This window comes from Micropterus dolomieu, linkage group LG10, assembly GCF_021292245.1.
Source record: "Micropterus dolomieu isolate WLL.071019.BEF.003 ecotype Adirondacks linkage group LG10, ASM2129224v1, whole genome shotgun sequence".
NCBI lineage: Eukaryota > Metazoa > Chordata > Actinopteri > Centrarchiformes > Centrarchidae > Micropterus > Micropterus dolomieu.
Genome location: NC_060159.1, coordinates 2,621,594 through 2,647,323, shown reverse-complemented (window position 1 = coordinate 2,647,323; position 25,730 = coordinate 2,621,594). Strand labels below are relative to the sequence as shown.

Sequence of the window (25,730 nt, the reverse complement as noted above, 5' to 3'; positions counted from 1 at the left end):
GGCACATGTGTAGGTGCTCATCCCTGTTCTTTCACAATCTCTGTCACAATATTTATAGAATATTTAACCTCAGTTTGAACCTGTGGTGGCCTGTACTCTGTAGAACACTGTGGTTTTGTCAGTGAGAGTAAGGATCTTCATTGAAACTGCTGCTGTTCTTAAATACTAGTTAGTCAACTTAAGGACCTCCGTCTGTCCAGAGGAACTATTACCAACTTCAAAGAAGGTGCTTTATTGATTCCTAGATTACAGCCATGGAAAGCATACCGCATTTAAAAGGCTGTTCATTAGTTTAAGGCTTCACAGCACTTGCTAGTATTATAAATAAATGATATATAATTCCTTTTATGCGGGCAACATTGACTATATTTGTATTTCCCTGATGTTTTTTTAATTAAAATATAATTTTTAATAATTAATAATTTCGCCCCATTTAAGAATGTTGTCATTATATGTTTAATTTTAATTTTTAATAAACTATTATTGTCTTTTGAAATAAAAACATACAAGGAAATTAAAGTGCCACTCCAGCAATTTAGTATTGCACTCCCATATAATTGGGGGACCCACCAATGAAAGAGTTAAACAAGAATGGTCCAAATTGAGGCTGCAGAGGCAGTGATGTCATGGCTTTTGTCTGTAGTGTGGATAAAACCCCATAAATGCTAGATGCAACTGAAGAGCGTCTCCTGGTTAGCCCTTCCATGTAAAGGCTCCATGCCACCAGTTAGTAACAATTTATACATGGTGGCTCCACTTTAATCTTAAGAAGCTGCAGAGCTGCAGTCTCTATTCATTCAACTTACACTGTAAATTTCCAGCTAAAACTGAGGCTTTTTGTTGACCCATTTCTTTTCGTTTTGCGTGCATTCCGTGCTGCCGACAACTGCATGCAGGTCGCGGTTCCTCGCGGGTCTATTTCAAGTATTTAAAAACGATATAATATTCTTTGTGTGGTTCATCAACGGTGATAAATTATCCAAAAGTCCCGCGAGGTGTGGACAACTCGGCATAACACCGGTGAAGCTGGAGCTCTGTCTCTTTAGCAAGTGTTCCTCTTCCGCCACCACACACCTACACATGCACACCGACAAGCCAGGGTTAGGGTTACAATTGTGGATTTATTCACACACTGAAATGTATATTGTAATAGGCTGTATATTAACTTATTGGGAGAAAAGTAGTAGTTCTATGTAAAATCAGACGTTGAGCACCCCCATTTCGCCAAAATGGCGTGATCCTTGTTTTCGCTGTGAAGCTTCGACTGTGAGATTGGCAATCGAATCAGGCTCCGCCCATCGAAGCATCGTGTCTTCGACTATTAAGGGTCAGCCCTAGTTGGGTCCTATGTCCACGCATCAGATCAAACGTTACTCCACACTACTCAGCATGCATGCATTTTGAGTGAGCACGAGAAAATAGAGAGAGAAAGCACGCAATGGTTAAAGCTTCAGGGCTTGTCAGTGTTAGCATCCGGTTTTATTTATATAGTGCCAATTCATAACAAAAGTGAACTCATTGCACTTTTCAGATAGAGCAGATCTAGACCGAAATCTTTGCAAAATCATTAACAGAGACACAACAAAAACTTGGCGACACAGGCAAGGAAAAACTCCCTTTTAACAGGAAGAGACCTTGAACTGAACCATAAAGGTGGTAGTGGTACAGACAGAAAATGAAAAATGGTACTGATAATGATAGTTGTAGCAACGGGTGTCGAGCAGGAATACAGGGACCACAGCTCCAGACTCCACATCTCCAGAACCAGAAACACCTGAAAAGCCTGAAGTTGTCTCAGTTTTCTATGGAGATCTTGAAAGTCCACAGCTCTTCTCTCTGTGTAGACGTTTGATCATTTCAGCAGGCTATATACTGTAGAGTCATGGTTCTGCACAGTTGTATATGGACACAATCCTGACTGGATAACTCTGGTTTAGAGCTGTAATAATTCACATTGAGTGCCCCGTCTGGTCAGTGGAAGGGAAAACCGACTGCAACCTGTTGAACATCTACATATTTTTCAATGTAAGGGCAAGTCAGCCTGCAGGGAAAAGCAGCTTATCTGTTTCTGTGTTCCTGATGACTGATCAACACAACACAGATGTCTTTCAGCAGGAAATTGCATACTTCACACTAAATCTGTCAGCTGCTCTTCATATACACCATCTTTAGAAAATATGCAGGACTCCTCACTTTTTCTGCACATTGAGATGTTGCAACATGAAGTCACACAAGGCAAAATGAAAATATTTTTTGTTGCTATATAGAAAGTACAATTTAAAGTCACTTTTCTTTTTAACAATGGTTCCAGTGTGTTGTGTAAAAGTGGTCACTTGTGGTGATTAACCAACAGAATCATCACCATTGGATTGGCATCATACAGATCACTCTCATAGTTTTTCTGCCCTCAGTAAAGGGGCTTTGTATTAACCATGTTTAGTCCACACTAAGCCGGTTAAAAACTAAAACTCAAAGAATGAAGCTTTTCAGTGTGAGTGTATACATTTTGACATGTGCCAGTGACATCTGGGGGGCCAGTAAAGTAAAGTTAAGACAACTACTCACCTCTGGTTCACTGTTCATCAGTATAGACGGATCCACAGCAGAGCGGCTGACACTAACCTGTTGTCAACATGTTGATTTTGTCACATGATGATGCGATTATAAAATAAGGATGAAGTTCAGGAATGACTGCTGGTTAACAGAGAAGCATTTATGAAATGCAATAAAAAATATGTTATTGAGAACAGCTATGTTGTGAATTCAGCTTAGGTGACCACGGTGAGTAGATAGAGACTCAACAGAGGTGTAACAGGCTGTTACTCAGCAGAGTAACCTGCTGTGTCTGTAGCTCAGTGAAGTTCAGAGGACAGCGTTCTGTTGTCTAACTTTCTCTGTAGTCACTCATATCAAATAACCAATCATACAGCAGAACTGTTGTCATTAACCTGGATTTATGTTAGCTGGGCTGTCTGACCCTCTCCTTACTGGATGTTGCCCATGATGCAGTTTTGTCTCATTGCCAACTGTAAATCAAAGAAGGCAAGATTTAGCTGTTGTTACAACGTTGTTCAGGAGGTTTCATTGTGGGCAGAGTTCTCTGCTAAAACCACATAGAAACACAATGGACACAAGTCATTTTCACACATAAACATCAGCGTAGGGGCGAGGTGTAAGTATACACTACCTACCCAGGACAGGCAGTCAGACGAAGGTAGAGACTAGCTGATGACCATGGTAATTTCAGGATTAAGTTTACCATTTAGAAGCTAAACATTAGCGGCAGGGCTCTATGGATGGCAGCGTTTCTTGTTTTGTTGTTGTTGTTATTTTCATTTTCAGTTGGCCCAACACTTTGCTTTATGTCCAAATATCTGCAAAGCTACTGACATTCCCATCAGCATCAGCTGTCCTTCGTGTTTAGTGCTAATTAGCATGCTAACACACCAACCTAAGGTGGAAGCTGTAGTAAACATTACCTGCTAAAATCAGCATTTTACATTATTATTTACATTTTCACTGTATGTTAGCATGCTGACATTAGCATTTAGCTCAAAGCACGCAGCTTCAGGGGCTTCAGCTATCATGGCTGTAGACTCTAGTCTTGTGTATACATCTTTTTTTCATTAACTTAAATAAATACATTTTCATTCTCAGCTGGACCTTTCTGGATTTATCTCAGTGAATCAATTTTTCTTCTGAGCAAACATAAAACTTGGAGCCAACAGTTGAAAACCCCTCAGTCATTATTCATGAGCTCAGAATGACTGGGTGTTCTGCATGGCTGAATGCATGTCTACGACATTTCTGGAGAGTATATGTGAGGTTTTGGAAGTGTTCCTGGCTGACACGTGCTGCATAGTGCGGTTGAGACAAGAGGGGCAATGCTGGGTCTGGACGGACCAGTCCCCGCTGCTCTGCTTTCACTCTCAGCCTGGTTTTCCCTCCACTGCCGAGATTAGGTGACGGCTGCTGGGACACAGTACGGATCAACAACAGCTCAGACACGGGGAGTGACCACCCTGAATAAAGTAAACACACAGAATCAAAGTGGTATCTTGCCTAAGGACACTTTGACATGCGGGCTGGGGGGAGCCAGGGATTGAAAAGCTTATCCTCTGATTAGTTTTACATCCAAGCCACAGCTGCCCAGAAGAATTCCATGTTTGACAGCCTACATTAATCAATTAATAATTCCTGCTGACAGAATTTAAACACATAGATGCTAGCATTACTTTTTTACCCTTTTAATGTTACCGTGCCGGATGGCATATTTTCGGGGGCTTTCTCGGCTCTTTTGTTGACCGCGGAAGTTTGGATGAATGTAGTACATAAATCTGATGAACACTGCTTATTAAGACTGGGGAATAGAGACACAATGAAAGAAAGGTGTACCATTAAAATAGCAGTACCTAAAATTACAATACATTAATACCAGTTGCACTCCCCTGTTTTTGTGTTTAAATTATTTTAGTTTGTGTTTCCAACCATTTAAATTGACTGAAGCTGTGCAATTTGTGGCCCCATTTTGCAGGTTATGCAAGTGTTTATCTAAAACATTACTTTTTTTATTTGAATAGTTTTAATTGGCCTGTAGAGGTTAAATTATCCAGAAATTCTCTGGATATAAAAAGATTAGAGCAGGGCGGGAAAAATGTTATTGTGTTTTTTAATGTATTTTTTAATGTTAATCATGTCCACCCCTGATATTTGCCTTTTGAGAGGCCCTGAGGGAATCAAGGGTCCATATAGTTCACACTGCTGTTCTGTTTCCTTGTGGGCCTGCTGGTGAGTGCTGTGGTGAGGTTTAGCTGACGAGGTTTGGTGCCGGAGGACCAGAGACTGTGTGGTCATGTAGCAGCTGGCTGTTTGGTCAAACTGTGGTGTCTGATTCTGTTTCCTCTCCTCCAGTGAGCGACGTGGAGGAGGCCGAGGGGCTGCCGTCGCTGGATAAACCCGGCTGGTACTCCCAGGGAAACTGGCCGCACCTGCACGAGCTGCTCAAGACCATGACGGGGAAACCAGAGCCCAAGGTAGGCCGCCACCTCGTACCCTATATTACTGGAGTGAGCAGCAGCCGGACGTCTGGCTGAACATCTTAGGCTCGCTTTGAGGTTGACTACAACTTTGGTTTTTGGCAGAGGCTGAAAGAGATGAGGGCATCATGATAAATCAGCTCAGGGAGATTCACACTGGTGTGATGGGGAGGAGGAATGTGGCCCTTGGCATAACTGTCGACAGGACTGCTGTGTGCCAACATGCTGGCAAGTTCACTGATACATCAGGCCAAACAGTGCAGCCAGCTCCAGCCTACCAGTTATATCTACTGTCCACTCTAGCATGAACTTTGCAACTTTACAAATGGCTGAGCCTCCTAATGTCTGTTCAGCTGAACACATGGGGACAGTAAAAGACGAACTGTCTGTCGGGAGGTATGCCTGATGTAAGACAGAAGTAAGCTAGCTTACAATGTTAACTGTCTTGTCAGAAACAGTAAGGTTGCCAAGTCTATACCCTAGCCTTCTGTTACTAACCAATAATGTTAGCTAAGCTAATTGTTCATTTATGGAGACCAGTGGCAGCAACCTGAATGTAATGTAGGCTAACGTCAACAGGATGAAACGTGTCGGCATCGGAGTCCCCAACACTTTTTAAAGCATTTTAACAAATGCTTTCAAAATAGCTTGCAACAACAAATGTTAAATAACAAATGAAAGTGCTTTGAGAAAGGTTTAGTTGCACTTGTTTATTTATTTAAGTTGGAGAAAACAAGCTACTGATTGTAAAATGTAATGTAAATGTAAAACCACCAAATTTTCTGTTCTCTCCCTGTGAACATGACAAAAGAGGAGGGAAGAGCAGGGAGCAGGGCAGTTGATCTACAGAAGAAACAGATCTGAAAGCAACACAGAGGGAGAGCGTTACTGCATAATATTCTGTAATATATTTAGTTTAAAATGTCACCTGTCACCTCAATTTAGTGTTTCCCTTCACATCAATAAAACATTTCCACCGTAATTTGATGCAGGAAAGGCAGAAATTGATGCAGAAAATTCACCAGAATATAGGAAATTAAGTGTTTAATGTCCTAAATTTTCTGGGGGAGGACCCCCCGACCCCCCTGTTCAATTATATTTCAGCATGAAGGATTTCCAGAAAATACTTTTATCTCGTCACATCTTGTTCTCGTGACACCGATATGGTGCATCTCCACGTCTCGTGAGCTAACTATATTTTCCTATCCTTAATCTGATCCCTTATGACTGCACTGATTTTAAACACAACACAAGTGACGCCCTTCAGCAGTCTGAATATGAGCCAGCCACAAAACCTCACATTAGACAGCCAGTAGAAGGTACTTGGCGAGGCGTATGGCTTTTTGTGGTAGCAGTCCAGTTTCTAAACATTTAAGAACCACTGATCTAAGCCACTGTTTTTTCAAGTGAAAATAAACAATTGTGTCTGCCAGATGATGCAAAGATTAGAGTTTAATTTGACAGCCATATAAACAACTCATTTGTAATACTTTTAAATCCTGCACCAAAGTCCTCTTCTTCTAACCCCAAGGTCTGAGATCAAGTCTTACAAGGTATAATCGTCCACCATTAATCATGGATGGAAATGCACAGTGCCCATTTACAGACACAAACAAACCTGAAAGCGAGTTACAGTAGGACACGGTAAATCATCCTTCCTGTGACCGCCCCAGGAAGAGAGGCAAGAGAGCCGGGATAAGAGCTAAGCTAACCCAGCTGGACTTAAGACTCCTCCGCTACCCAGTCTGCTCCTGGCTAATGGCCAGTCGCAGGAAAATGGGATGCATGAAAAGGGACTCAGGCCCACATCTTACAGAGACCTGGCTCTGTCACAACATCCCAGATCAATCTATTGCGCTCGGCTGGCAGACCATGTTCCGTGTCGACAGAACACAAGACGAGGGGAGGCTGACTTCGCGTGTACATCACTGAAGCTTGGCGCTCAAATGTGGTCAAAGTTGGCGGACAGTGTGTCCGAGATGTCGAGGGTTATTTAGGTTAAGATGCCGACTATATAATCAACACTGTCTTTTTGCTGCTGTTTTCATTCACCCAGACCCAAATTCAGACAATTGTTTTAATCATTTTTATTGTACTTTATTGTGTTCTAAATTTAAATATTACATATTACATACAGTATGTTATGTGTGTATCAACATACATACATACAAATTCATTGCTGTGCCACTTTCGGGTGGTACTGTGTACTTAAACAAGAAGTTGCCAGTGAATGTTACTTCACTTTTATCCAGCTACCAGCCATGCCACAGCTTTTAGCAGGTACTTTTTCTGATAACGGTGACATTTCAGAATACAGTAAAACTTGTAGGTACTGCAGTATCCCACAGGACTAACTAGTAAAAGGAAACGCGACAGATCAGTCACAGGCAGAGCTCCACCGGCCCAGCTGAAGTCCGCCCAGCAGTACCCGTCATTGTCCACGTCCCTCTCCCTCCTCCCAGGCCGCTGCTCAATGCCCCCTCTGTTCCCCAGCCACGTGGAGAAAGCTCTCGTGGAATTTAGTGTCAACCTGCACTTATAGCTGCTTTAAACACTACTCCGGGGTGACCTGAGGCACTCAGTGTTTTCACTTGTCTCCACTTTCACCTGACAGGACCTAATGCTGGTGGGCTGAATAGAGCCATTCAGGGAAGGTAACAATTCCCTTTCAGCACAGGGCTGAAACTGATGAGGTCATGGTGGAGCTGATGGGTCTTGATCATGGCAGTTCAGGCCTGATCATTCTGAGATGTGTTGTTTACATTAGTAACAGACAGGTCTGGATTCAGGGCTCTCGCAGTTGATGTCTGATTGTGACATTCTTTCAGCAAGCCAATGAAAACGTGGGTAATACTTTGTTTAACAGGTGGATGACTTCTTAATAAAAACCTCAAGTTTCCAGTCACCTTTTAGCTTTGAAACTGTAGAAATGTTCTAAATACATACATACATTTGATCTTCTGAAAAGGTTTTAAAAAAACCAACAAAAAAAGAGTCACTCTGCATTCCATATAGACCTCAAAAGTTAATTTGGACAGTGACAAATGTAAGTACTTCCTGGATGGCCTGAGCTCCCTTTCTCTGGAGGAGTCGGAGGATTTAGTCAGACCTTTCACTTCAAATGACCTACACAAAGCCCCTACAGGGAGGAAACAAGGTAAATCTCCTGGTCAGAATTCCTTACCTTTTTATAATGCAGTGGGGCAGCTCTTTCTGGAAATTTTAAATATAGTATGTATTCCCCTGTAACTTTCCACATCATATTTCTATACATAAATATATACATCATATCTGTCTGTATAGTGATGATTAGTCATAGTGGATAAAGCACCTACCTCCTTTCCTTACATCTTAGAAACTGTCCCACTCATGTAAAATTAACTGGTCCAAATCTGCCTTATTCAATTCAAATCAGCTTTTTTGGCATGAATGTATAATGACAGTATTGCTAAAGCTACATATAAATTAAATATAAACAATTAACAATTAAATTAAACAATTAATTTCATACATTTCATTACATAAGTAAATAAAAAAGTAAAAGTTTGTGTGTGTTAATAAAAAAAATAAATTAAAAAATATATAAAATATAAAAATTCCGTAAAAATAAATGTTAAAAACAAAAGTAAATAAATAAATAATAAAATAAATAATAAAACCGTAAGCATGTGTGTGTGTGTGTGTTAGAAAATTAAAATAATATATTAAAATAAATAAATAAAACAGTAAGCGTGTGTGTGTTAAAAAATAAAAATAAATTAAAATTTAAAATAAAATAAATAGATAAAACCGTAAATGTATTAAAAACAAAACAATTAATAAAATATCAGGCAATCAAAATAATAATGATTTGAAAGTTAGTACAATTATTTATCAGTCTGAGTTTCCACTGGTTGTCCTCAGTTCATGGCATGAGGAGACATATTTTGCAGCAATTATTTGACATTTGGGCATTTCTCCCTGTAAATAGGGGAGTTTCTGTGTGACTGATATAAATTCAAACACCTTCTTAGTACTAAATTCTACTACATTTCTATCTATACTAGCTTTCAAAAAAGGCTCTTCATAAACTCTTCTTTTTTTTTATTCTTTATTTTTACAGGCAAGTCATTAAGAACAAATTCTTATTTACAATGGCAGCCTGACAAGTGGGGTAACCACTTGGCTGAAATAAATACAGTACATTAGAAACTGCAACAGATTCAGAACACCGCTGCCAGGGTCCTGACGAAAACCATTACACTGGCTACCAGTCACTCAGAGAATTGACTTTAAAATCTTGCTGTTTGTCTACAAATCACTCTGAGGCTCTGGGCCCAAATATATCTCTGAAAACCTCCGAGAACCCTTAGGACATCTGGGACTAGCCTAATGGCTGTCCCAAGAGTTACAACATTCATTTTATATTACTTTAATCTCTTGTATCTGTACTTTTGCTCTTTTTAAAACTGTAAATATTACTTTTACTTTAGTTATATTACTTAATATAACTTTTTGTTTTTGCTTTACCCTGTGAAGCACATTCAACTGCCCTTGTGTATGAATTGTGCTAAACAGGACATAGACAGTTTCCCCTCTCAAAGTGGTATCACACACTACTGGGGTATTTGCAACCACATAGCTTCTGATTTTGATATTGCTTTAGCTGCTTCTAAGCTGCTTAGATCGTTATTATCGTTAATATTAATATTTAAACTTATTATCAATATGTCAGTTATGTGTCATGTGAAGTCTTCTTCACCATTATTGCCAAAGAGAACCATGTGCCGAGCTTGGTATTTCTGGCTCTACTGCAGGTGCCAGTGCTGGCTCATGACAGACTCGGGCTTGGAAACCACAAGACATCAAACACTGAACATTCTTTCAGATCACCGCCGCCGGTGCTTTAAATGCTTTGCACTTTGCCATGTCCACTATTTGGTTCCCAACCCTACCTGGAAAAGTTTTGATAACATTTTCTCCTCCTTGATTCCAGCAGGCATGGCTCTATGACGGCATGTTCTGGCCTCAGCACAGTTTCATACCCCACCAAGAACGTTTCAGAACTTGCTCAGATTTTGTTGATTTTTCCTTGATTTATGTGCTTCTACCGTGAATACATAGGCTGCATAGTGAAATTGTTTCTTTTTTGTCTCTTTTCATTGTGTTTATTGTTGAGATACGATTGAGAGTCTGCCCTGGGTGTTTTATTTTGAAAATCGACAGAGTGCTCTATGCCAGAGATTATGTGAGGAGGGCCTCTCCAGGGGTGCTCCAAACAGTTTAAGAGGGGAGGCTCAGGCCCAATCCACACTAGTGCATTTTCGTTTTAAAACGGAGACCTTTTGCTATGTTTGCACCTCCCGTCCAGACTAAAACGGCGAAAACGAAGACCTAAAACGGAGAAGTTTGAAAACACTACCGACCTCGTTTTTGTTTTGAAACTCCTGAGGCTGTTTTAATGAAGACGGGCAAAACAGAGGACTTAAGATACGATGACACGTTCATGCATGGCTCTCTGATTGGGTCTCATAAGTCATGCAAAGCAGACACACGACGCTACTGACAAAGTTTTTGACTTGGTATTTTTATTAAAATATTCTGACCATGCAAATAACACTATAGCCTACACTTGTACTGTGCATGTCGCCGTTTACTTTGCAGCGACTCTCAGTCTGTTTTCCGCCGCCACAGTCCCGTGTTACATTCAGTACTAGTCCCAGCTCGTTATCGGCCCGTGCCAAAAAAAATCTGGTGTGATTCTTGGTGGAATCCCTTACCCATGAAACAATACTAAATTAGTCAATCAAGCGTAGCGTTAGTTGAGGCAGGCAACCAAGTGAAGCTCAGCTCACAATGGCAGCACATCATTTGAAAACAGCCGTCTGAAAGCAAACCACAATAGCTGACATCTCAGCTGATTCCTCTCTTAGCATTCATTCCATACAAGGTGCCTTATTTAAGCTGCCGTAACCTGCCTTCCCTTTGCTGCTTCCTCAGGCAGCTTGTAACCCACCGCCACCCCAGCTCTTCCTTTCAGGTGGTGGGGGGGGTCTTTACTGCTGCTCTCTGCCTCGGGCTTCCATGCAGGCACGTGGAAGGTCAGAGAGGTGTGCACTCGCAGAACAGAGCTGGTTCTTTGATGAAAGATGTCCTGACTGAATTACATTAGTTATCAAAAGAACATCACATAGAATTGGTGATTTGGTTAATGAAAACATTCAGAGATACAGTAGTGTTGGGGAACTCTTTTTTTAATGTAAATGGTGTTTGAAGTTATGTAAAACAGCAATATTAGGCTATCTTGGCTCAATTATTAAGTTTCTTTGGGATCAGATAACATAACCACGATCCCATAGGTATCCAGGAATTGAGTAAAACTAAGCAAGGAAACGTGGAGGGGGGGCACATTCACAACCAATAAAGAGTGTCTTCCTGTGTGGATATGTTTTGAAGTAAAAGAGAAGTGTCTGCATTTTGATTCACACCCTGTGGTGCTTACTCTCATGCAGAGCTCAGTCTGGTTCAGGCTAAAGTTTCTGCATCCGTCCACAGTGAATCTCTTCTATAATATGTTGCCACTGCGCTGGAATCCTTGGCCTCTGTAAATATTCATAGTGATCCCATGACTCTGGCAGCTGTGTTGCGCAATGAGAGGTCCACTGGGGGACGAAGACCAGCTGTGGGCACTTTAAGGAAAGTCTGGTGGAATAGGGATTCCTGCAGCCTCCGCCCCATAGGCCTGGCCCGCAGAAGCCCCTTTTTAGCCCATCAGTTTGTTTACATGTGGAAAGGCCAGCCTGAGACACAGGACAGCTCTTTGAGGGGAAGGGGGGAGACGCAGACATCCTCTTTATGGTCTCCTGACTGCTGTAGAGAGGTTTGATTTAGTTAAGTCTCACACGCACATATGCACACAAACAGGCAGAGTGTCGTCCCTACTTGTGTTTAACAGTTGCGGTGTGAAAAGTTCTAAGTCCTAAAGATTTCACCTGGTGATAAAGAACGTGACAGCTGAGTTGCACACACATACGTTAGCCTGAATGCAGGGTTCAGCTCTTCAGATTTCATTAGGATGGGATATTGACTTTTGTTGGGGAAAAAAACAGAAATATTACAATTTTCAGCCTCAAGCTACAACCTGAATATGAGATTGTTGTTATGTGATGTGAGTCACTCGTTGTGATGTACCCACAGAGAATTATCACTCTGCAGTTCCCCTCAGCTTTACAGACATTCTAGCCTCTTTTAGCTCCCCCCACCCCCTCCTGCTGTTGAGGGCTAGAGTGCCTCTGTTCCCGCACTCTAGCCATCAGACTCCGGTCCTAATCTCCAGTCACTTCGCCGCCAGTCTCCAGAGTTACCGCCTTCCCTGTCTCCTCAAGGCTGCCTGAGGTCTCCAGCTCCGCTTTAGTCCTGCCCCCGGCCACCCTTCTGAAGTCCCTAGCTCCGGATCTGTCCTGCCATACGCCTGAGGACTTCTGCTCTGCCCCTGTCCAGCCCTCTGGTCATCCATCAGTGAACACTTAATCTCCGCTACTCAGCTCCCTGGACACTGAATCCCTCCTACAAACCCCCTCCACCCACCCGGATAGACTTGGACTTTGATCACCTGCCCTATTCTTTAGTTCCCCAGACACTACCCTGCTTACCTGTTTTGGACTCCAGCCTGCCTCGACATTGCATATGCCTGTTCACCTTTCGTTTTATTCTAAATAAACTCTACAAACTGTATCTGCCCTGCCTGGTGTCCCTCTGTCCTTTGGGTCCAAATCCCTTGTTTTCTTGTGTCTGCGCTTGACGAATCATGACATCCATTCTTAATGCAAAAATACTGAATGCTGCTGACCCCCAGAATGATCCTGCTTTTTTCAGGTACACCAGTGAAGTCATGCCAGTAATGATACATGTCAACAGCCAACTCGTTTAATGATCCCTTGCACTTACACATGGACACATATCTAAGCATTATACTTAAATAGATAAATCTTAATTTTCCAGTATTCCTGTGAACTGGGCTCTGGTCTTTCACTTTTTAGCCTCTTCCTACTGTAAAGCCTCCTTCCTGTGTTCAGAGTTTCAGCAGACGTCTGTGTCTTGTCATTTTAATCTCCTGCATTCTCCATTTCCTCTCCCATTTGACCGGAATATAAATACATGGTTGTTGAAATTGCATTTGAAGCTTTGAGCTGCGTGCGCCTGCATTTCTGTTTAGGGCTGCTCAGTAAAGCGCGCCTCAGCTTGCTTTTCTTTCCAGACGTAGAGGACAAAAGAGATGGTCAAGCGATGGTCAAAGGTGTTGTGATGAGTTTTGCAGACTCCCGTGTCTGGACTAGTTCACCCTGGGGGTCCATAAGAGATTTCCCAGCTGACTTTGACTGCTGCTAAGAGAAGTGCACCTTTACCACAGCACTTAAACTATTTTGTAACCATTGAAAGTAATCAAGCTGTCTCGCAGTCACCTTCTTTTTTCCCTTCACCCTGCAGGTAGTGTATTTTGGAGATAGCATGCGGTCGGACATGTTCCCTGCCAGCAGTTTTGGGAAGTGGGAGACAGTGATGATCGTGGAGGAAATGGAGGGGGAGGGTGTCCCGAAGAGTGACGCGGCGATGTCAAATGAGGCCCAAGTGGAGCCTCTGGAGAAAAAGGGAAAGTTTGAGGTACGTTCACCGAAGCAGCTGTTTCCGTTTAGTAGCCGTTCCCCCGCCCCCAACTCTGTGAGCCCCTTCCCCCTTCCTCTGGCCTAATGCCACCATACCCTTTGTGTTACTTGATCCGTGCCTGTAAATTTTTATGTGTTTTGGCTCCCTAAAAGCATCATGGGTAAGTTTTGACACTGTCACATGTGATGAAGAAACATGTAAAATCAAGCATGTTGCCACAAGTTTATGTTATAGATGTGCTAGAAGGCAGTATGTGCAACATATCAGCCATTTAACTTCCAGCATGTAGAAATGACACATTACAGCAGACATCTGCTGATTTACACAAGTCTTTTTACAGGAGTACTACTGCATATGTGAAAAAAAGTTGTATAAAGCCTTTTGTGGCTCCAGAGGGAGCTGTGCTGCATGTCCTCAAGTAATGTCACTGGAGACAGCGTCAGATGGGGCTGAAGACTAAAATCAGGAGGAGTGGATTTATAAAGAACTGGGCTTATCAGACCTCTGTAGCCTGATCCTCATCTCTGCTGGAGGCTTCATTAACTTCTACTAGCATCAAAGTTGCATTGTGTGTAATGTAGTACCAGGTTTTGACAAGGAAGAAGAGGCTGTGAAATAAATAAGATAGTATCTGCTGCATCAACTTTGATCCTTTTGTTTGAACTATTCAGTACGAGTCCGACAATGTAATAGTGATTTTGAGTGATTTTAACCATCAGGATGTTCCTGATAAGTTAGAAAGTGAGCAGTCAGCACAACTTTTGGCAAGAAACACCAGGACCAGGAGCAGGCCTCTTTTTTTCCCCCATAATATAGAGGACTAACAAAGGCTGTTGTGCTCTGTCGAAACCCTGAGCCACTGCTTTTTCATGTTGAAAGGAGTCAGTTGAACTGGTTCAGCCATCTGATTAGTTTGCCTCCTAGGCGGCTCCCTTTGGAGGTTTTCCAATTCTGAGCATGTCCAACTGGTATTTCTTATAGTTTGGGAACATCAAAATCCTTTGGATCCCCAAGGAAAACGTTGCTGGGGAGAGGGATCTCTGGACTACCTTGCTTGGCCTGCTGCCTCCGCGATCCAGCCCCGGATAAGCAGTGGGAAATGGATGTGAATATGATAAACGCACTGCTTAACCCATTTCTTACCCCTTTGCTCTTGTGTTTTGATTTTGGAAAAGCTAAAAAATCATGTGCTGAGTATCTCTGTAGTACAAGCCCTGCACAACGCTTCACCACGTGAAGCGTTGTGCAGGGCCCACAGTCTGAACCGCAGTGCAGTAACTAAACTAGAACAACATTACTGACACAGATTAAATTTTAATAGTGATGAGAAACATGACTTCCTCTTCCTGTGGCTTTTCATTTATCAGCACTATCTGAAATACCCAACTGATGGTGCATGACAGTAACACTGCAGTGTTCTAATTCCCATACATGCACTGCAGAGGAGGTACTGTAGGCAGACAAATAAGCAGTGCATTTTGCTCAAGAACTGTCATCTGGGTTAAATTTGGTCAGATTCCTCAGCATTCTGATTTTAATTCCACATCTTCAGAAATACCGTAAGCCGTCCTACTTTGTTCTGTTATATTTAGAAATATTTCGTACAAATCTCCACGACAACATGATGATCACAGATTCCTCTGCACAGTTTCAAATGACATTAGCTGATACTGTGCAAAGCACTAGTTTATCATTTCAGTTTGTGGGGTTTGCATCTTATCACATCCTTAACACCACATCCTGTTGTGACAGTCGCAGCACTTTCTGCCTGAAGTGTTTATTAGTGATATTGTATGAGTGATTATGAGTAGTCAAAATAACCCCCAAACCTGTTTGGGTTAAAGCCTGTTTGAAGTCTTGTTATATTCCCAGGGCGCAGCGTAGAATTCCCACCTCCTTTTATCAGGTCTGCACATGTCTGAGAATGAATCTTTACACACAGTTACATAGTTTGGTTTGTGTGTTGACTGTCTCAACAGGAGCAGGGCATGAAGTCACCCTCTGCTGTGTCCAAGCAGTGGGGCTCCTACTTTGTCGACGTACATAGAAGCGAAGGAGGGGATGAGGAGAACCAGAAACTGACCTGGTGCTGTAACTGCATTCACAAATACAGCACCATGGCCATCCCTAGTGTGGAGCACATAGCAGGTATGTGGAAGTAGACAACACGCTTAACAAAGTTGCACAGTGTGACAGATCTGCAATGGTTTGATGGAGAAAAGAAAACAGGTCCATATAATAATGAAATGAATAATAATAACAATCTAGCCACAAGCTGCAATGACAGGGTCCAAGCAGACTACGAGCATTTGGATGCTTGACAAGAAGCAAAGCCCTTGATTTTCTTTACAATAATTAATCGTGGTCATCACTGCATGCTGATGCTTTGTTAAGATATATAAATCTGCTTTCAGAAACATTCCATGTAGCTTATGACCTTCAGTAAAGACGTGTTTCACACGACTACGTGATATTTTGAAAGAAATACACTCACCGGCCACTTTATTAGGTACTTTGCTAGTACCCTTTTGCCTTCAGAACTGCCTTAATTCCTCGTGACATACTTTCAACAAGGTCTTGGAAACATTCCTCAGAGATTTTGGTCCATATTGACGTGACCGCATCACGCAGTTGCTGCAGATTTGTCAGCTGCATCCATGATGTGAATCTCCCGTTCCAACAAATCCCAAAGGGGCTCTATTGGACTGAGATCTGGTGACTGTGGAGGCCGTTGGAGTCCAGTGAACTCACTGTCATGTTCAAGAAACCACTTTGAGATGATTTGAGCTTTTTGACATGATACACTGTGATCACAAAGGGATGGACGTGGTCAGCAGGAATACTCAGGCAGGCTGTCGGGTTTAAACGATGCTCAGTTGGTACTAAGGGGCCCAAAGTGTGCCGAGAAAATATCCCCCACACCATTACACCACCACCACCAGCCCCCTGAACCGTTGATACAAGGCAGGATAGATACACGCTTTCATGTTGTTTACACCAAATTATGACCCCACTATCTGAATGTCGCAACTGAAATCAAGACTAATCAGACCAGGCAATGTTTTTCCAATCATTTATTGTCCAGTTTTGATGAGCCTGTGTGAATTGTAGAATGGATATTTTCTCTTTATCAGACTTTTTCTCTGTAAAGCCTAGAGATGGCTATGTGTGGAAAATCCCAGCACATCAGCAGTTTCTGAAATAGTCAGAGCAGCCCGTCTGGCACCAACAACCATCCCACGTTCAAAGTCACTTAAATCCCCTTTCTTCCCCATTCTGATACATGCCTGAATGCACTGACTTACTGCCATGTGATTGGTTAATTAGTTATTTGTGTTAACAAGCAATTGAACAGGTGTACCTACTAAAGTGGCCGGTGAGTGTAAATTGCCTTGTATAACTGAAACTCACTGATATATTAAAATTACTTTAACAACTTCAGATCAGTAAAGTCTGTAAATTATCCTTTCTGAGCTTTGCGACTGATGAGAGATGAAAATAGGCTTTTAGAAAATTGGGTGGGGGGGGAATTGCTAAAAATTATGAATTTTGACTCTAAGCCAAACTGTTAACTGATAACTGCGGAAACATAAACTTGACAATAGCAGTGGGTGTAGTGGGTGGAAATGGGTGGACAATAGTGGGTGGAATTTTCAGTCCACCTGCTAATTTTGGTGTCTCTAATTCTTAGTTTTTTACTTTTAGCAGAGAAAAATAAGAAGAAGAAGAAGAAATGTTCACAGAGTTGCAATAGGCAACTTTCAACTTCATATGACCTAATTAAGTACTGGAAAACTTGAATTGCTACAAATTTGGCAAGTAGGACTTGGCCATCTTGGGATTTTAACCCTGGACCCTCATATCCCCAGGGAAGTTACCTTACTGACCGCATCAATGGGGAGACATGGTTTCCGCTCACCTTTAAACAAGAGGAAATGACATCACATGTGCAAAACTAGTACTTTGTCTGTTTAAACTCTTAAAACAGTCAAAATGTTGGAGATAAAATTCTGAAAAAAATCACGCATCATTCTGCTGTGTTTCAGGGTATTGTAAAATATTTTGGTGACGTTTTATCCAACACTGAGCAGAAAACAAAATGTGCATACCGTAGAAATTACAGCAAGGTACTGAATATCACTGCACACTCACCATCTCATAAACCACTCCACTTTTCGCCAATCATGACCAATCTATATACAATGAATTGAACCCCCTAGTGCGAGAATATCTTAGGACTTTGCTCTGACCTAGCATTAGAACACACAAAACTAATTTACAATATCTTACGCCAATTTTGATTTATGACTTTATGTAAAATTTACCTTAAAGACACGGGTTTAAAAATGTATCATTTCAAAACCGTATGGAATATAAAAAATCCGGAAACATTCTGAATTTGTCCGGATTTGCTATGTGAAAATTTTGGTGCAGATTGCTCACAATTTGTAGGGGGAGAAAACTGAACTGGAGAAAATTCAAAATGGCGGTAAATATCTCCAGGTATTCCTATAACAGGCTCACCTACCACACATACGGTACATAGAACATGACTGAGAATTAAACTGGGGAAAAAACAGGGGAAAAAACTATCCATTGTTAACGTTTCAGCTGTTAAAAATCTCTATTCCCACATCAAACATTCTCTCAACATAGAAACATTCACAAGAAAATTTAACTGAAGGGACTGAACCAGACACAGATGTGGAGCCAAAGTTAGAATGAACTCTTAACCACTACTGCTGCAGAGTATTTCCTGGGAAAATGGTACCAGTATTCATATAACAATGTGCTTAGAGCTTTTTTCACACTGGGATCATTTGGTTGAGTCTGAATTTGGGTGAAATTGTCCTAGTACCCCCTAACCGTGTTTGTCTGCTTTCACTTTTGTGTGCTGTTGTTGCAATGTTGAGTTTGTCTAGTACTTCCCTCAAAGGTCAGGTGTAGGTGTGGTTGGCAGGAAATCTCCATTTTGATGTCTTGGATTTCTTGCTGACAGTGACAAGATTGTCACTATTGATGTTTGTCGTGGAAATTGTATATTTCCCGGTGCAGAATGTAAAGGTCCAGTGTGTAATATTTCTGAGGATCTATCGACAGAAATGCAATATAAGATCCATAATAATGTTTTCAGTGGTCTACAAAGACTTTATATAAAAAAACAATTATGTGTGCATAACCGCTGCCCCCCCAGTCACCACTTTGCATTGTCATGTTGCTACAGTAGCTGAAAACCGACAAACAGCGCTACAGAACGCGTTTCGTCACTACATTCTTCTTGTTCTACTTCTGGTAGTATTCAGACACTCATCACAATGTTGAATTCCATCGATCCGACCCCGGCACAACTTTTTTTTCTCTCTTAAACAAACGGATTCTGCCGCAAATGTTTCTCAGTTGCTGTCATGACTGAGATCTATTTAAGCACTGCTATCAAAGTATTTATTTATTCATATTTGTTTGAGGGTCCATAATCACAGAGAGGATGAACGTGTTTCCCTTCTCAGTGATTGTATAAACTTTATCAAATGTGTGATTTATAATGGACTGTGGTGCAGAAACAGTGACAGTGTTTCACACTCTTGGCTTACATTTTCCATGTTACCTGTCAGTGGCCAAGTCACAATAACATATAGTTTTACTGAATAATTAAGTAAATATCATTTATTAATAAATATACCTAAAGGAACCTCATTTCTTGACTGGCCACTCTCTGCTGTCTCAGAAGACACACCTTTTGATAATGAGAACTTAAAATCCTGGTCTAGGCCAAAAGAAAGAATAAATTATGCACTTAAACATAATAAAGAATGAGCTGTCTGCAGAGGATGGATGAAGAATGTTCTTTTGGCCTTTTGTGAGATACCCACAGCAGCTATACTGTGAACAAATTAATTTTATTTTTCTTTTAAAGCCAAAACTGAATCTTTTTTCTTTAATGTTAATCTCGAAGTGGACCAGAATGTTTCATTTATATGTTAAAATTGAGTTTGCAGGCCTGTAATTACGATTGTTTTTTGATCACGGTAGTAATCTTTACTCATTGCCATTGACGGCAACATTGCCCTGCACGATTGCTCTAAAAGTTGCTCCGTGTATCATCGGCTTTAGTGATTACTGCCTGTTGTTTATAACTATGTGCTTTTCCACTGATAAATCTGTATTGTTGCAGCTGCAACTGTGGTGCAGTAAATGTACCTGGTACAAGCACTGGTTAACTTGCAGGTGACTTTACTGTTTGATTTTTCTCGTTCTAGATCTCCCTTTGGATTACAAGTTCCCCAGGTTTTCTCCCGACAAGCCCTGCACCACCGGCTACTACCCCAGGCCCCCGGATTCTTTGCTGAAGAGGTGTGAGAGTCTGTCATAAAAAATAAAAATAAATTAAAAAGGGAAACGTTTTTAAAAAAAAAGTCCTCCCTTACTCCTCTGCCTCAGGAGAGGAATGTGCCTCCCTTTTTGCCTGTAGTTTCCCACCTGACCCCACCGCCATCTGTGGAGCACAGGAAGCATACACTCCTCACCCATTCAGAGAAACTATGTGAATGTAAGCCACAGTATCTGTGTAATAATGCCTACATTTGAACGTTGTTTCGTGGTTTAGTGTACTGTACACATGGAAATACGACAAAATAAGTGTGTGAGAGTGTGTGTGTGTGTGTGTGTGTGTGTGTGTCTGCATACAGTAATAATAGGAAATGTAGTGTTTTAATTGTTTTTATTGTGAGCTCCCTATTGGTTTCTATGGTAGATTGTTTAAAAATCCGATATCTTCTAATTTTTCCGAAATAAAATGAACACTTTACTGTCTGTTTATCCCTGAAGTGATTACCTCAAGAACCCTAAGCAGTACCCAGATGACCAGTGTGTTTCTCCCTAAAGATCAGTCGGAATCATTGTGTCAGTATTCAGTATAACACTGTTATTGTGTAGTCTACTTTTTTCAAATATACTTTTACTGTATGCATTTTAGTAACCTTAACTTTAAGGTCTAATGTTTCCCTGATTTCAGTTTTGTTGATGGTGTTAATCTTCAGGTCATTGTTGCTAAGAGACTGGCACAATGCTGTCCTTTGTGTTGGCTGTTTCAAAAAAACATAACTTTGGAAAACAATAATAATAGTGGATGATGAAGATTGTGCTAGATGTTCTCTGTATTATTTTTGGTGCAACAGTGACATGTGCTCTTTGATTGATTGTGTAAAAATGTGGACTACTCGTGCTTCATTCATATGCAGTGCCAGTTTGAGATATGCTTTAACCGACTTCTGAATGGTTATTTTGTCGGTGTGCATAGATAAGTTGTGCCATAATACTTAAGGAACACTCAGTTTGGGAAAAATCTGTGTAGGTTTGCTCATTGCTTACAAGAGTAGATTGATATCAGGGTATCTCTGTACATCCAGGCCAACCTGCAAAGGGTTTAGCCTAGCTTAGCACTAAGACTGGACCACAGCACAATTGTTAGCCTCAGTACAACATGGAACAATACAACTTTCAACAACTCCAAATTTTGATAGCTAGCAAACTTATCACAAATGCAAGAGTCAGCTCCAGTAGTTACTTCTGACAGCAGTGTTAGGACTGTGTGCAAACCCGAGGTCTTCACTTCACTTGGTTCATCGACCTGAACCATCTGTCGTGCTATGTGCAAATTATATTCTGTCTAAGTACGGGTGCAGTCCCATCCCATTCTTAGGTTTTGAGTCTGCATGTCAACGTGTATAATACCTAGCTTAGGCTTCATTTTTGCTAATCAATTTATACACGTCAAGTTAGGGTTGTTTTTCCTACAGTTCCGTTTCGGATTGGGCCCAAAATAGAGAGCCTGAGTCCCTCCCCTTCCAGTGGACCACCATGGGACCTTATTTTGGAAAAATATTGTACGGTAGTCAATGGCGAGGGACAACAAATATTTTGATCCCGTTTGAATTGTGCCCTGAATTACACATATGTTTGTCCATTTAAAAGATACATTTTAAAGTCAAGAAAGTTGCAGTTTGATGTAAAACTGTTTTACACGCCACAAATTTAAATACCCCCCACTGGAGTATGAAGTAGGCCTGTTGCGCTTGCGCACTGTGAATTATAGTTTCGGAGACATACCAAATACTTAGTAATGTCTAAAAAGGTAGTCTAGCATCTAGCTGCTAGCAAGTTTGCTAGTTAGGTTTCTATTAGTCTTTGTGCCAAGCTGGGCTAAACATCCTAGATCGCTAGCGACACTAAGATGATAAAGGTAAATCTTCCCATCTGGCTCTGAGTAAGTCATCACACAAGATGACATCCCAAATGTCGAAGTGTTTCTTAGGATGACCAACATCTCACAAATGAAGAGAGATGTTTTGATGGTAAACAGCATACAGGTGTCAGCATGTATGTGAGATTGGTCATCCAGAGTGAATTATTACTTGTGCTGTGTGTGCAAGTGTTTTATGCATACAGCTGTGTGATTGTGATTGTACTCTTCTTTTCTCATCTGACCTGGAAAATCTGACATGCTCATTTGCCTTATGTTGGATTCATTTGTGGTCTCAAGTTCTTGAAAACACAGGGAAAGTTAAATTTTGTGTTGAAGTGCTGTCAATGAAATAAAATGTTATACAATTTTCTTACATAAGATTTTCTCTTTTTCACTTCTTTGCAAGATTCAGCTACTTGGACACTGAGCTTACAGCAGAATTAAACACTTAAACACTTTCACACACACATAATACAGACTTCACACATGGATTGATGTTAAAAGACCCCTGCATACCCACTGTATTACCATTTGAAGACATTTATGAAACCGGTATAAACAATCTTCTGTATAGTCGTAACTAAACTGCACAACCATTTGATTACATTGTTGTATTTAGCCGTTGCTGCTCTAAGTGCAACAAAGTAACCAACCCCATGACTACTCATTTTTATTGCCATGTATGTAATTTATGTTGTATGCTTGGTTGACACACTGTTGCCAGTTTGCATACTGAGGGAGGCTGTCAGACCGAAACATCTGTTCATGAATTAATCATAAAGCTGGAGTGAAGGCCCATCGTTGAGGTTTGTTTGCTTGTTTTTGAGGATTCAGCATATTGGCGATGTGCATGTTGATTCATTATTAGTATTAATCTTTATATATAAACTCAACATTTATTGATATCAATGGCGTGGACAAAATATTAGCGACAGATTGTGGTATAATTCCACATAGCAACAAACCAGCCTACAGGAAGACCATAAAGTTGAATTGACACCTCTAAAACAGATTCAACAAAAACTGAACATTAGAACCTTCATGAAGGGAGGATGTACTGCAGGAGATGTGAAAGGACATATGTGACTTTGACATATTTGGCTGACGCAATAGCGTTGAAAATAATGTAACCTGAGCAACTCTGGTTCTGTGAAAGGGTATATAAAATCAAAATGTTTGCACAGTGGTCACCGTGGCCACATGTACTAATTATGGGATAATAGTAAATGCTGAAACACCGTGACAGTAGCACAAGTACAGTCATAAAGTTAGCAAGCTCACGCAGCAAGGTCAGTTATACAGCAATATCTATCTATAGTATGCTAACTTCAGCTAACATTAGCCCTACTGGTCATGCCAAAGCTTATAGTTAGGGCTGGCTCAGGTGAGTCTTGAACCATCCCTTCGTTATGCTGCTATAGGCCTAGACTGCCGGGGGATTTCCCATAATGCACTGGGCTCCTCTCTCCTCTTCTTTCTCTCCCTCTGTATGCAACCTCATCCCATTAATGGATGTTACTAACTCGACTGCCTGCAGGTGTTTCTGGCTCTGGAGCTGTGGAGTCTGGATCTGTGGTTGCGGGTCACCTGCTGCCCCCGTGTTCCTGCTCGACACCCTCTGCTGCAACGACTATTGTTGCTAGTCCTATTGTTATTATTGTTATTATAATCACTAACATTACGATTGTTATCATTAACACTACTGTAAATATCTGTACCATTTTTCATTTAGTCTATAGCAACATCACCTTTACTGTTTGTACCTCTGTGTATATATTGTGTAGGCTGCCTCCCTCCCCTCTCTCTCTCCTTCCATCCCCCTCCCTCTTTCTCTGTTCCTCTCTCTCTTACCCCCAACCGGTGGAGGCAGATGGCCGCCCACCCTGAGCCATGGTTCTGCTCGAGGTTTCTGCCTCTTAAATGGAAAAACTTCCTTTTTGCCTCTGTCACCTAATGCTTGGTCTTGGTGGGAACTGTTGGGTTTCTGTAAATATCATCACAGAGTACGGTCTAGACCTGCTCTTTTATGAAAAGCGCTGTGAGATAACTGTTGTTGTGATTTGGCGCTATATAAATAAAACTGAATTGAATTGAATGCCAGACTAAGTAAGGCTGTAGCAGCTAAACCCCTGTGTACTGAATTGAGAAACTGTGTGTTTATTGCTTATAAATAAAACTTTTCATATTGTTCCTCTAACAAAAGTTACATGTCCGGGTTTAAGGATTTTGGATATGTCTCCAAAACAACAGAACACAAATATTGTCAGTGACCTGCAATTACCCTTTAACAGTGGTAGAACATACTCAAGTACTGTCTTTTTTTTTGTAAAAAAAAAAAGAGGTACTTGTGCTTTACAGGAGTATATTGTAGTTTGTACTTTTATCACTAGTTACTTTTTAGATTACAATTTTTCATACCTTTCCTGTCCAGTGAAAACCATGTATCTCCAAATGTGGTGATTCTGAATTAGATTTATTTCTGATAAACTGAAGGATGAAGTGTATTGTAATGTAAGGCTGGGGAAATGATCCTACTTCTTATGTAAATAAACTATTAAAACTGACTTGGAAACAGGGCTGTTTTTCTGAGCTTAAGAATAGTTGACGTTTTAGAGATTTTAGATGTTCTCACACTACAGCGATGCTACAAACATGTGATGACCAAATATAATATGATGCATTGCCATACATTAAACTACCCAACAAATTAGCACAGCCCTACAGCAAACTACTCAAAATTATGGATGACACTTGACATCCTCTGCAGGAACTACTGGTCAGACAACAAAGTATCTTCAGTCAGAGAGACCTTATTTTGGAAAAGTTGTGTACGGTAGTCAATGGCAAGAAACAACTTATCTTTTATCCCGTTAGAATTAAACCCTGAATTACACATATGATGTTGGTCAATTTAAAATAGAATTTTGCAAGTCAAGAAAGTCGCATTTTGTTGTAAAACAGTAAAGTTACGTGTCATTTTGTGTGAAACCAACATGTTAGCGCGGTAAAGCAAGCTAACGTTCATTGCTTTCTTGCTACTAGCTAGATAATGTAGTTATGTTCCACGCAGAAATATATGTCACCTGATGTGTTTAATCCAATGACTCCTGGCTCTTTTATCACATCATCCTCTCATGTAAGTGTTTTGATGTTAGCTTCAGTCATTGACAGAGAAAGTTACGACGTCAAATACGAGACTTTTGGGTTTGTGGTCCTAATGTATTTTCAGTTTTATAGCTCAACAGTTTTACATCAAACTACAACCTTCTTTAATTTAAAATGTATCTTTTAAATCGACAAAGATCATATTTGTAATTCAGGGCACAATTCAATATTTGTTGTCTCCTGACAACCGTACAATATTTTTCCGAAATAAGGTCCCATGGTGGTCCACCAGAAGGGGAGGGACTTAGGCTCTCTATTAAGGACCACTTCACAAGCAAGGACCACACAATCAACAGGTATGATTAAATGATTTATTGATGATCGAAACAGAAGATGGACGAGGCTTGCGGTTGCCGAAGAGACATTCGAAAGTGCTGTGGGGAAGCTACGATAGGGAAATCCGCCGTTGCAGGAAGAAGATCAGGAGGCAGGACAGACAAAGGGGTTGGGGGGGGATGCAGGATACGAGAGCGAAGAGGAGGAGTTAGGACGTGTGGGTATTTATGGAAATGCTGGCGATGACGTGATTGATGTGTGGTCCCACCCCTGAAACTCTGCTAATTAGCACCACTACAGGAAGTCAATCCTCTTAACCTCCCTCATGCTTGTATTGCCACGTCTATCTATCATTACTCCAAAAACAT

The 25,730-nt window shown here is 41.0% G+C and overlaps 1 protein-coding gene across 1 annotated transcript in view; it reads left to right on the top strand.

The window, feature by feature from the left end:
- The window catches only part of nt5dc1 (5'-nucleotidase domain containing 1), a 72,233-nt gene extending 49,934 nt beyond the window's left edge, over positions 1-22,299 (top strand). Inside the window, exons 9-13 of the mRNA XM_046061064.1 lie at positions 4,912-5,033; positions 13,503-13,676; positions 15,659-15,827; positions 19,937-20,030; positions 20,118-22,299. Coding sequence (XP_045917020.1) covers positions 4,912-5,033; positions 13,503-13,676; positions 15,659-15,827; positions 19,937-20,030; positions 20,118-20,148 — 590 coding nt within the window. The 3' untranslated portion in view covers positions 20,149-22,299. The remainder of the gene's footprint in view (positions 1-4,911; positions 5,034-13,502; positions 13,677-15,658; positions 15,828-19,936; positions 20,031-20,117) is intronic.
- The last annotated feature ends 3,431 nt before the right edge of the window (positions 22,300-25,730 follow it).